This window comes from Muntiacus reevesi, chromosome 2, assembly GCF_963930625.1.
Source record: "Muntiacus reevesi chromosome 2, mMunRee1.1, whole genome shotgun sequence".
NCBI classification, from domain to species: domain Eukaryota; kingdom Metazoa; phylum Chordata; class Mammalia; order Artiodactyla; family Cervidae; genus Muntiacus; species Muntiacus reevesi.
In genome coordinates this window covers 159,842,904-159,855,539 of record NC_089250.1, presented here as the reverse complement: position 1 = coordinate 159,855,539, position 12,636 = coordinate 159,842,904, and the positions used below count along the sequence as shown (strand labels likewise).

Here is a 12,636-nt window from a genome sequence, read left to right as displayed (position 1 = left end):
TCCCGCCGCCCTGCAGCCCGCCGCCTCCGCCACGCGGTCGTCTCGCGCCGAGGCAGCCAGGGCCCCCCGCCCCAGGTCTCAGTCCGCTCACCCGCCCCCCCCAACACCCCGCCCCGGGCGATCGGCCCCCGCCGCCACGCCCGCCCGAGAGGAGGAGCCGAGGTGTGGGGGAGGAGGAGGGAGAGGTTTGCTAGAGGGAGCGAGGCCGCGCGAGCCGGCGGCGGTTCGTATTACCGGGGTCGGGAGGAGGAGCCCGGCCGGGCCCGCGCGGACTCGCGCAGGGCGAACGGGAGGCGCGGGGGAGGCGGGAGGGGGCCGCTCCGGTGGCGAGGAGGCCGGCGGGAGGCCGGAGGGAGGCCGAAGACTGAGAATTAGGGCGTGGGGGCGCACTCCATTCCTCCGCCGCCCTCCGCCGGGGCCTTGGTGGCCGGGCCTCCCCTGCCTGGCAGGCCCGGGAGCCGCCCGCCGCTGCCTAGGGCCCGTCCCGGGGCGAGGGGGGGCGCGGCGGAGCGTGGAGGTGCGGGCGCGAGGCCTGGACGGCGCGGCCAGGTGATGCTGGGCCCCTGTGTTTCTCCAGAGGAAAGGGGACCCCCCCCCACCCCCCCCTCCGCAGAGCAGCCGTGTCCCTGGGCTTCCCCAGCCAGGCGTTTGGACCTCAGCCCTAGAGGGAGTCGGGCAGCTGTGATTTTGCCTGCCTCCGTTAAGTGCCCTTAGGATGCAGTGATCAAGACATCAGGCTCTCCCTGCGGGAGGGGCTCTTCCTGCGCTGGTGAACTTGGTGCAGAGAAAAAGGACAGAATGATGCTCTCCGAGCAAGCCCAAAAGTGGTTTCCGACCCATGTGCAGGTCACCGTGCTCCAAGCCAAAGATCTTAAGCCAAAAGGCAAAAGTGGCACCAATGACACATACACTATAATTCAGCTGGGGAAGGAAAAGTACTCCACCTCTGTAGCTGAGAAAACCCTTGAGCCAGTCTGGAAGGAAGAGGCCTCTTTTGAGCTACCTGGGCTGCTAATGCAGGGGAATCCAGAGAAATACATCCTTTTCCTCATAGTTATGCACAGGTCCCTGGTGGGGCTGGATAAGTTTTTAGGGCAGGTGGCCATCAATCTCAATGACATCTTTGAGGACAAACAAAGAAGGAAAACAGAGTAAGTTATGTAATTTATTTTGAATTGGGGGGAGCTTAACTATTATCTGAATGGATTTTCTGTTCTTGGAAATTATTTGTCTACTAGGGGCATTGGTTTTTGGACTGAAATATGACCCAGTTTTAAGCACCAAATTTGCATAAATCTGAAGTAAAAATAGCCCTTGTGAAGACACAATTTTTTTTAAAGTGGAGTCTAATGATCCGTTACTCTCGTTTGAGGTAAACATCCTCAATAATTGAATATTTTTCGCAGGATTTTAAGTAAATTAACATTGTTTCACTACTTATAAGAGGACTGGGCCGTAGTGTTGTTGATCAACTTAAATTATTATGATCTTTAAACATTACAATTTTCAGAAAATGGAACATCAGAAAAGTAAATCTCTTCTCTATATATTTATTTATATATTTTATTTTGTAGTTGAACTCTGAAGCTGTCAAGTGGTGAATTACCAAATTTAGAACTCAATATTTTATTTCAGCATCATAAACATTGTTGGCTCAGATTTCAGGGTCAGTACATCGTGGTGGAGTCTAAAGCTATTAAAAGAAAAAAGTTTTAAAAGTATGTACAGACATCCTCATTCTTGAACATAGTTACTTCAAAGTTAGCTTTGCAAAGCCAGTGTGTGTAGACCATATTAAATGCTATCAGTTTGGAGACAGTGATTGAATTCTGGTGATGAAATGACATATTCAATAAAAACATGGACTTTATAATATGACTTCCAAGCTTAGGTTAGATATATTCTAATTTAAAAAACCATAATATAAGTTAAAACTAGGATATTATGTCTTAAATTGAAAAATAGTATGTTTTCTGAGATAGTGATACCCCTTTCTTAAACTTATAATTAGTCTGAAGGAATGTTTGAAGTGGATGGAATTAATGGGAGAAAAATACAGGTTGAATTTATAAGGGGATGTAACATTTCAAAAATAGCTTTGCTGTTATAACTGATATTTACACTTTCAAAAACTTTCTTGGAGATCATGTTATTTTCTTATATTTTAAAACCATGTCATGGTTTTTTATACATACCTTCCTGCAGTCTTCTCTTGATTGAAATTTTTGCTTTTATTGAAAAAATGTTTTTTTAATCAGGTCTTTACCTAAGGACCTAAAGGTTTAATATATGTAAGGTAAAATGGTAGAGAGATAAGTAATACTAGGAATGCCAGAGGAAACTGAAGAGATGAAAATGTTTTAGAAGGAGAGAAAACGGTTTAAATAAAGTGTTAAGTTGAATATATATCAGTGATTTTAATAATACTGATTGATAGCTATGAAGTAGCATTCAGTTACCTCTGAGGAGTTCTTAATCAAATTTAAACTGAAAAATGGATAATCACTGACTAATTTCTTTCAAATTGCCGATTCTGGATGACCTGACTAAATAATATTTAGAAGTGTTTTGAATGTAAGCTTTTTAAGTTTATTGCATCTTCAAATTTGATACTGCATTTACAGTACTTTTAGTGTTAATGAATGATATACTACAGGCTTTCTCTGTAATATAAATGTTCCAAATGAAAGTAGGCCCAACTGTGAACCCAGGGATTCTGAAGATGGAATACACTTTTAGAGTTTCTTCTTGTTTTACTCCTTATCTTTGGCAGCATCACAGTTACAATAAATTTGGCTGTAAGCAATATTCTAATATCATCGTCTCCCTACAGAAATTCTCTATTGGCTACTAAAAAAAATGGATTAGAACTTTTGGGGAGGAAAATGTGTTTAAATCTTATCAACAGTGCTTGTGATGTTATTGCATTCAAAGTGGTTTTCAGGTTATTAAATCTCTAGTATTTGTGGATAAATGGAGACCACATATTTGATGAGATCTCTTTATTCGTAATATTTCTAGTTTTTTAATATAGTTAATAGCTTCCTTTTGCAGCACAGCTATACATATGGCCCAGTAAGAGACAGACTTGAGCCACCGGTGTATTGCAAGAAAGATATTTAATATTCTGCACATTGCTGAGCCTTGTCAGCATATTCCCAAGTGCTTTTTAGAAAATGGGTGTGGGTGATGAAGGCGACCAGCTGATTTGGAAGTCCCATGTAACTGCTGGGTGTGACACTTTGTACTCTTGACACTAAAGACAAGGATTTACAGCTTGTCTTCCATGATAAGAAAGAAGTGTGGTGGCTAAAAGTATCATTTGATTTATTTTTATACCTTGGAATTAAAAGCTTTTTTCCTTCTTTCAAGGAGAGGGATAAAGGGCCTGAGCCAAAACACTTTCATGAGTGGGACCTGGAAAGAGAACTTTTCTGTATCTCACATTTTAATGGGCGTCTGGGTTGGTTTGGGCACAAGATTTAAGAAAACAGTGCAGTACTTAATAGAATGGTAAAATTGTTTATGCTATTTTGTTGTATCAATTGATTTTTTTTTTTTAACAGCAGAAGTGGGCCATGTTGATTTTTTCATTTGTTTGTTTTTAATGCTCATGAAAAGTAATAACCAACCATACTCATCCAAAAGTTAGGTATGACTCAGACACATGCAGGTTTTAGGACTTGTGTGTGCGGCTGTGCATGCACCTGCGTCCTGGCCTCTGGCACCCTTCCTGCCAATCTTGTCCCGTTTCTGACCACACAGCACCAATTGCTTGGGAATAGTTCCCACATGTGTGGTGGTTTTTGAACATGGACCTGTGCCCACTCAAAAATTGAACAGAGGCCATATACAGTTTAAATCTAACACTCCAGAGGTGAAAAAATAAAATCAGCATTAATCCACTAAGCCTCAAATGCTGTGTCTTCCTTTTATCTTTTTAGAAGCCAAGGAAAACAAGTGCTATCTCTGGAATGATTCTTGAAGGTCTCATTAAGACTTCCCTGTTATATCAGTTTCCAAACAAAGCAGCTAGAGTTATTTGTCATGCCTGTATTTTAAGTTGGTATATTTGTTAAAGGTCTTTGCAGTTGGGTCTTTGGGTTTTTTGTGTGTGTGTTTTACTTTTTTTGGTCAAGGAGGATGGAAAATACTGTATTTAGAATTTATACTCAAACACTGACTTGCTTTTATCCATTAAAGTGTACCTAAGTCTTCAGCTTTTCTTAACCAGAGAACAAAATGGTGCAGCATATACACAGACATGCAGAGCTGTAGTATCGTTGTTTTAAGAATATAGCTTTAGAAATGAAAATTCAGTTAACATTTATTTAGTGCAAGGAAAATTGCCTTCAAGAAGCTTACACTCCAGCAAGACAAAACCTACGTTGCCCTTGTGATTGAGTCTCCTGATTAAATATAGTGTCCTGTGATATACAACCTGGTATGCGTTTAACCTTATTAACATATATGTGGTTCATTAAATGCAAAAGAACTACTATTTTCATGCAGCTGTTACTGGTCAGCTTTGTCTGTTTTCCTTGTTAACTCCAGTCTGACATTAAGATGCTCCTTATTCTCTGTGCCTGAGTTTTCTCTTTGTGAAATAAGGATTTTGGACTAAATGATTTATTTGGTCTCATTTCTAAAATTCTATTATCGATTTTTTCCCCCTTAGATTTGCTATGCTTTGTTACATACACAGATCTGACATGCTGTGAGTTAGTAATTGGGTATATAACCTTGCTTTGTTTTCAGGCTTTGGGAGTGCGCACCTTTGTGTCGTTGAAGGTTCTCTGTTCCACAGAGTGTATTGCTGTCGTTTATTTCTAGTTTCTGAATCCTCACATTTCACCATTTGCCTCAGATAAAGGGTTTTCTCTATTTGGGGTCTCAGGTTAATGTTTTCTGTTATAAGACTTTCTGTTTTTTAAAAGTTGCTTGTTTTGATGCAGCTAGATCTTAACTGATTAAATTGAAAATATTTCACTTGCATGTTACTTTCTAAGATATAGCTGGTGTGTATATATCTATATATACACATACACACACACTTATATATTATGTGCCAGTTTTCTTTTGCCTGGAAAGATCTTTGAAACTAGTGTTCTACTTGATAGTAATGTAGCTTCTTCTGGTGTATTCTGTAAAATTAGATCTGAGTTATTTAAGAAAGTTAACACTTGTAGAACTGTATTTAAATAATGACCTATCTGCAGAAATGGATATTCTTCATTGTTTAAGTGATGTGAAAACATTGTAGGAACTCTCATCTCTGCTGGAGTTTGTAGTCTTTTTGGCTGTTTGCCCTGTAGACTGACCATTTATGACACCAACAACTGGAGAAATTTTCATGGATAAAAATACTGTAAATCAAAATAAATTCTGCATTTCACACATCATTTGAAAATGGGCAGTGTAATTCACTCAAGTGACTAAAAGCATGAGATTTGGGTCCAGTTAAAATAAGCTTTATTTGGCATTGTCACAGTAGCAAGTTATTGAAACAGAGATTGTAAGAGGAAGCATTTAAGCTTTCTTTTTTCCTTCAAAAATGCTTTACAAGACTTATTACCATTTGTCACTTCTTGCATTTTACTTATTTTGCATATTTTATTCAGGAAGAGGCTTTGACCCATTTTATGTAAATCTTAATTACATTGTGGGCTTCCCCGTTGGCTCAGTGGTGAAGAATCCACCTGCCATGTAGAAGCTGCAGGAGACACAGGTTCCATCCCTGAGCGGGGAAGATCCCCTGGAGGAGGGCATGGCAAGCCGCTCCAGTATTCTTGTCTGGAGAATTCCATGGACAGAGGAGCCTGTTGGGCAACAGTCCATAGTGTGGCAGAGTCGAACACGACTGAAATGACTTCACACACACACACACAATTTACATCGTAAGCAATTTTCATGATGAGCACACTGTATGGAGTAGTCTCCCCTGTTAACATAATTCTTTTAATAGCTTTTACAGAAGAACTATTTTGGCTCAGAGGCTGAATATTATTTTATTAAAGGTTTGGTTGCTATTTATTATTTTATGGTACTCAAAAATACTATGTATTGATGAATTATTTCAGGGTCTCTACCTCAGTGTCTTTTAATGCTAAAAAATATTCTTTAGCCATGAGCCACACTTGCACTAGATGGAAACATAATGGCTATTATTGGTAAGAAATTTTGATGCGTGATTTTCAAATCATGAAAGAAAAAATTGTCTAAATAGCTTTTCAAAAAAGACTGATTCCTTATGTATGTGGTACATGGCAGAGACCTCCCTGTGTTTTAAATGAAGCCATGAATAAAACCGGAAGCACTCTGGCTGACTGCAGCTTCTCCTTCGGTGCTTAGATTGCCTTGATGTAGAGTAACTTTACCTAAAAAGCTATTTGTATACAACAGAGCTCGAGAATCCTCTCTTCATTACATATTACAACCCAGTTTTTCCTTCTCTTTAAGGTGGTTTAGATTAGAATCCAAACAAGGAAAAAGAGCCAAAAACAGGGGTGAGATAAAGGTCAATATTCAATTTATGAGGAACAATATGACAGCAAGTATGTTTGACTTATCAATGAAGGACAAAACAAGATCTCCTTTTGCAAAATTAAAAGATAAGATGAAAGGTAGAAAAAATGATGGGACATTTTCTGATACATCTTCTGCAATCATTCCAAGTTCTCACATGCCTGATGCCAATACTGAATTTTCAAGTAGTGAAATACAGATGAAATCTAAACCAAAAAAGCCTTTCCTTTTGGGTCCTCAGCGACTCTCTTCAGCACATTCAATGTCTGATTTAACTGGGGCCCACGTATGCTCGGAGAAGCTGAAGTCTGGCACCGTTGCTCAAACGCATCTTCTTGGCCGTCAGATAGATTCCTTTGGAGCAGTTCCGGAAAGTGGTAAGTGATGTATGCATTCTTTCTAGTTGATCCTCTGTGATCTGAACTACCTCCTTAATTTTTAAAGTTTGACTTCTAAAGTTAGTAAAAATTGAGGTTTCTTGCTAGCATTTTCTAAATTAGTCATCAGATATTTATTGAGTACCTACTATACTCAAAATTGGTAAGTTTAAAGACAGAGCTGGTCTGAATTCAATACTGTATTTATAGAATTAGATAATAAAAATGAGTCTTCATCTCTTTTCATGGCCTGGCTGGTGCTTTTTTTTTTTTTTAACTGTCATTTCTCCTATCGCAGAAGCCTGAAACATAAATGAATATTCCATTTCATCAGAATTTTCCTAGAAAAGAATCTTGTTGTTGAGAAGTAAGAAAGTAAATTTAATAATACCGATGAAAAAACAGTGAGAATTTATATAGCACTATAATGCTGAGCAGAACCTTTAGTTTTGACATTATAATTTGTTTATGTGATTGTTTCATTCCGAGCTGAGTAAATTACTAATTGTCTAGCAAGATACTAATTGTTATTAGCCTACATACTGCTGTACCTTAGCATTTTAAGATTGTTTTCCTTGACTATTTTAAAAGGTTCATATCTTTAAATAGCTAATTGCTCTCATTCTAAAAGCAGCAGTATGCACACAGGATGTGTCAAATAGTGTGATATAATGTGTCACTGATTATGTACTAACTACAAAATTGTTTGCAGGAAGTCTCAAATCTCCACACAGAAGAACATTAAGCTTTGATACTTCTAAAATGAACCAACCTGACAGCAGTGTGGATGAAGGTGAATCGTCTTTCGGAAGACAAAATGACCCATTTACAAATGTGACTGCTTCATTACCCCAAAAATTTGCAACACTGCCAAGGAAGAAAAATCCGTTTGAAGAAAGCAGTGAATCATGGGACAGCAGCATGAATTTATTTTCAAAATCAATTGAAGTAAGGAAAGAAAACAGGAGAGAAAAAAGGGAGAAAGTCAGCCTCTTTGAAAGAGTGACTGGAAAGAAAGATAGAAGATCTGATAAACTTAACAACGGGGGAGCTGATAGCCCTTGTGATTTGAAATCACCTAATGCATTTAGTGAACATCGGCAGGACTATTTTGATTATGAGTCAACCAATCCGTTTACAACAAAATTCAGGGCTTCAAATATAATGCCATCTTCAAGGTAAGCTTAAACATGGGGAAGTTGTGCTATTTTGGAAAATATTATACTTGAAAGTATCAAATATCCTTTTTAAATTCCTTTCATTTTATTTGAGAAAAATGCTAATCTTGTTTTTAGAATTAATTTTGGAGCCAGGTGGTGTGTACATCTTTGGAACTGAACTTTTTATCTTACAAGGATAAAAGATTCTTAATCCCCACCGCATTATATTTCTTTCTACTTAACGTTGGCCAGAAACTTATGGAGAAAACTACGTAGCTTTTGATGAGGTGTGGTGAGAGGGAATCACCAGTGGGTGTTAATTCAAGCCAGAAATCTAAGTGATGAGTTGAGTTTCTAAATGTTATTTTTCATTGATTGGTTGTGGGCCAGTAGCAGCCTATGGACTGTTCTTTAAGAAATACTAACTTAAGTATTAATGGTTTTTGTGAAAGTGTTAGTTGCTCAATTGTGTCCACCTTTTTGCGACCCCATGGACTTGAAGTCTGTCAGTTCTCTCTATCCTTGGAAGCCCATGGTTTTCTTCATAGGTGTTGACTGTCCTTATTAAGGGCTTCCCAGGTGGCACTGGTGGTAAAGCACCCACCTGCCAATGCAAGAGACTGAAGGGACGTGGGTTCAGTCCCTGGGTCTGGACGATACCCTGGAGGAGGGCATGGCAACCCACTCAAGCTTTCTTGCCTGGAAAATTCCGTGAACAGAGGAGCCTGGCAGGCTACTGCCAATGGGGTCACAAAGAGTAGAACGTGACTGAAGCGACTTAGCATGCACATACATCCTTATTAAATGGCTATTTGGAATAATGTTTATTGGAATCCAGTGAACTTTGGGGGTACTATAAATACATCACAGAGTATCTGTAATGATGATTTAGCAGAAATAATCTATCATGATAAGGTTTAGATTGTCAAAATCCTTGAGTTTTCAGTTATATTAATAGTACTTTTCTAATTCCTTAGTACAGGTTGGCACTATATAAACTGTATGGCTTAAGTAAGATGATGCATTTTGCAGAAGTGAATGGTGGAATAGCTGATTAAGGAAACCACAAGCAAAAAATAAGATGAATCTATTGGAATCTTATGCAGTTATCATGGAGGAGCATGGTAGACTGTTTGCCTTGAAACATAGATGTTCTTTCCCGAGTCAAGAACGTATGGTGGTCAGATTCTAGCGAGAAACCTGCTTAGTGGCTCTGTGACCTCTCTCAACTTCTGCATCTCTGTCTTTGAAATAAGGAAAATGAGACATTCTCAGTAGGATTGGGGGACGATAAGTGATAAAGTACATGGCATAAAGCCAGGCCCCAAATAGGGAACCCGTAAACAGTGGTTGCTGTTAACGTTTTATATAGTGCCATGTCATATTTTGTTCAAGAATGTTGCTTTGTTTTGTCCCACTATAAACAGAAAATAGTACTAATAATCGCCCTTTTAGGCTTGTGATCTCCTGCCTGTCTTCTGATCTCTTAAAACATGCATTAAAAAAAAGAAAAAAAAAAAATGCATTTAGAGTTTTCCAGGGAAAGCTAGTATTTCTTTTGTCTTCTTTTTATCAAAATAAATGGGTATTCACTGTAGCTTTGGAAAGTATTGTTCAGTTTTCTTTATAGACTATACTTCAAAGAAATATGTTTTTATCATATGGTATTAATATTTTATTGAGAAGTCCATGGTTTTGATATGCTATTCTCAAATATTTCATGTTGGTATTTTACATACTATACTTCACATATTGTGTTAAGAAACTACAGAGGTAAATAGAAATGTAGTTGCTTTTTTCCCCCTCAACTGAACTTTTTCTGAACAAAGTTATTGCCAAGAACTATCTGAGATAACTTAGAGATTGGGTAATTTACATAATTTTAGAGTCAAAGAAAAATGAAAACAATGGGACATGGTAGGAAAATGATTTTTAAATTATGGCAGTATGTGGAAAAATAGGTGTCCTCAAATTTGTAATTGCCTTACACTTGGCTATTTACATGAACTTAAAAATTAATGTTTTAAAAGTGAGTGTGGTGTTTTGCCAAATTGAGGCTTTATTTTGGGTTACTTCAGTATTAATGCTGTGTCTATCAAAATTAGAGCTGTAATCCTAAAGGAAATCAACCCTGAATATTCACTGGAAGGACTGATGCTGAAGTTCCAATACTTTGGCCACCTGATGTGAAGAGCTGTCTCATTGGAAAAGAGTCAGATGCTGGGAAAGATTGAGGGCAGGAGAAGAAGGGGCAGCAGAGGGTGAGATGGTTCAATGGCATCATCGACTCAATGGACAAACTCTGGGAGATAGTTAACGACAGGGAACCCTGTTATGCTGCAGTCCCTGGGATCGAAAGAGTCAAACACAACTGGTGACTGAACAACAGCAAGATGATGTATGTATAAAATGATTGCAAGTAATGAAAAAACAATAGCTTTTTCATTTTAAAATTTTCTTTCTTCATATTCATAAGATGCCAACTATGAAGACAAAAACATCTGTAGATTCCTGCGAAGTTACTCTTCCTTTTTATGTCACAAACCATCTCCGTGGTAAATGGAAAACATTTGCGGTAAAGGGGTTTATTGTTGTTTCATCACTAAGTCGTGTCCAATTCTTTCTGACCCCATGAACTGTAGCCCACCATGCTCCTCTGCCCTCTGCTAACTCCTGGAGTTTCCTTAAATTCATGTCCATTGGGTCGGTGATGCTCTCTAATCATTTCACTCTGTGCCACCCCCTTCTTTTGCTTCAGTCTTTCCCAGCATCAGGGTCTTTTCCAATGAGTCAGCTCTTTGCATCAGGTGGCCAAAGTATTAGAGCTTCAGCCTTAGTCTTTCCGATGAATATTCGGGACTGATTTCCTTTAGGATTGACTGGTTTGATCTCCTTGCAGTTCAAGGGACTCTAAAGAGTCTTCTCCAACACCACAGTTCAAAAGCATCAATTCTTCAGCACTCAGACATCTTTATGGACCGACTGTCACATTGTACATGACTACTGGAAAAATCAGTTTTGACTCTACGGACCTTTGTCAGCAAAGTGATGTCTCTTTTTAACACGCTGTCTATGTTTGTCATAGCTTCTCTTCCAAGGAGCATGTGTCTTTTAGAGGTAAATTAATAGAAGGATTGACTATAAGTAGATCTAGGAAGATAGTGCAATTCGAATTTTTGGAAAGCAACTTTGTCTCAAGTGGAGTTAGAAAGGATAAGATATAGGATATATCTGTTCATATAGGATATAGTCTGTTCATATTTTTCCTTCTAGTAGCATTCCTCAGTTATATGGGACATTTTCAGTTTCTTACCTTAACATCCAAACCGAATGCACTTTTGAAACTATAGACTCACATCACTAGGACACACACTGTGAATTATTTTTTTTTCCAGTAATGCTAAATAGATCTCTTTACAGAGTCTTCGGGACTCCTGTGACTGATGTCTGTGAGAAAGCTGAACAAAGTGAAGGGTGAAATACGTAGGTATGGAACTGAATTTTGTTCTTTGAGTAAACTGGTTCCCTGTGATCGCAGATACGTGGGAACCATATTGTTACCCTCTGGCTGAATAATGTGTGTGATCACAACTGGAGAATTTTCCTTATGCCAAAAAAAAATTGTACTAAGGAATACTTTCTTGAAAGTTAGAGTTTTTATTTGTAAGTAAAGTCGAGCTGACGAAATCACCTAGTAGTCACAAAAGTTAGAGCATTTTGCTTCAGTTCTTGGAATAGATCCCTTAGTCTTAGGTAAAACAGAGGGAAATGAACTAGCTTTTTGTTGGGTTGCTTCAACAGAGTGGGGCTCCTTGAAATCCCTTCCCCGCAGCTGCTGACTCTCAGTCCCTTTCCTCTTGCCCACCCCCACTTCTCTGACCCGAAGCCGCTGTTCCTTGTGCTGCAGCCTGGTCCTCTCTAGGTCTTCCTTTCAGTGGACGTCCCCCTATTCACTAACCTGACCACCCCACCCCTCTCACCTCCATGAACAACATGACGACAGAGCCTCCTTTTCATTCACCTTCTAACCCTTAATCTCCAGCATAATAGTAGGTAACAGGTATTGGAAGGCAGTTTTTGAATAAATGCATATGGTATAGCAGATGGATTTCCTAAAATACTAGTATCATCCCCTCATTCCCTTAGCCCTCTGCTTCCAGCTCAGTATGGGCTGTGAAAGTCTTTCTGATAGACCAGCAACAGCTCCATAAAGGCAGATGTGTGTATTTTTATGTACAACTAAACATTCCACTCCAGTATTCTTGCTTGTGAAATCCCACGGACATAGGAGCCTGGTGGGCTACAGTCCATGGGGTTGCAAAAGAATCAGACACAACTTAGTGACTAAACAACAACAACAAAAGATGATAGAAATCTAAATGAGTCTTAAAGGACTACTAAAAGGTAATATTCATATTCTGACTGGCACATTTCTGAAGTTTGTTAAGAATTCTGTATTGTAACACTTAGGATAGGTTTCCAGCTGCAGTAAACAGCCTTAGATCTCACTGGCTTGTTCCAGTAGAAGTCTGTCCCTCCTTAGCGTGACATGTGAGTGCTTTGTTCCACACTGT

General features: G+C 39.0%; 1 protein-coding gene across 1 annotated transcript in view; it reads left to right on the top strand.

Moving 5' to 3' along the window:
* The first annotated feature begins 208 nt into the window (after positions 1–208).
* The window catches only part of RAB11FIP2 (RAB11 family interacting protein 2), a 44,111-nt gene continuing 31,683 nt past the window's right edge, over positions 209–12,636 (top strand). Inside the window, exons 1-3 of the mRNA XM_065923410.1 lie at positions 209–1,151; positions 6,460–6,902; positions 7,615–8,080. Coding sequence (XP_065779482.1) covers positions 799–1,151; positions 6,460–6,902; positions 7,615–8,080 — 1,262 coding nt within the window. The 5' untranslated portion in view covers positions 209–798. The remainder of the gene's footprint in view (positions 1,152–6,459; positions 6,903–7,614; positions 8,081–12,636) is intronic.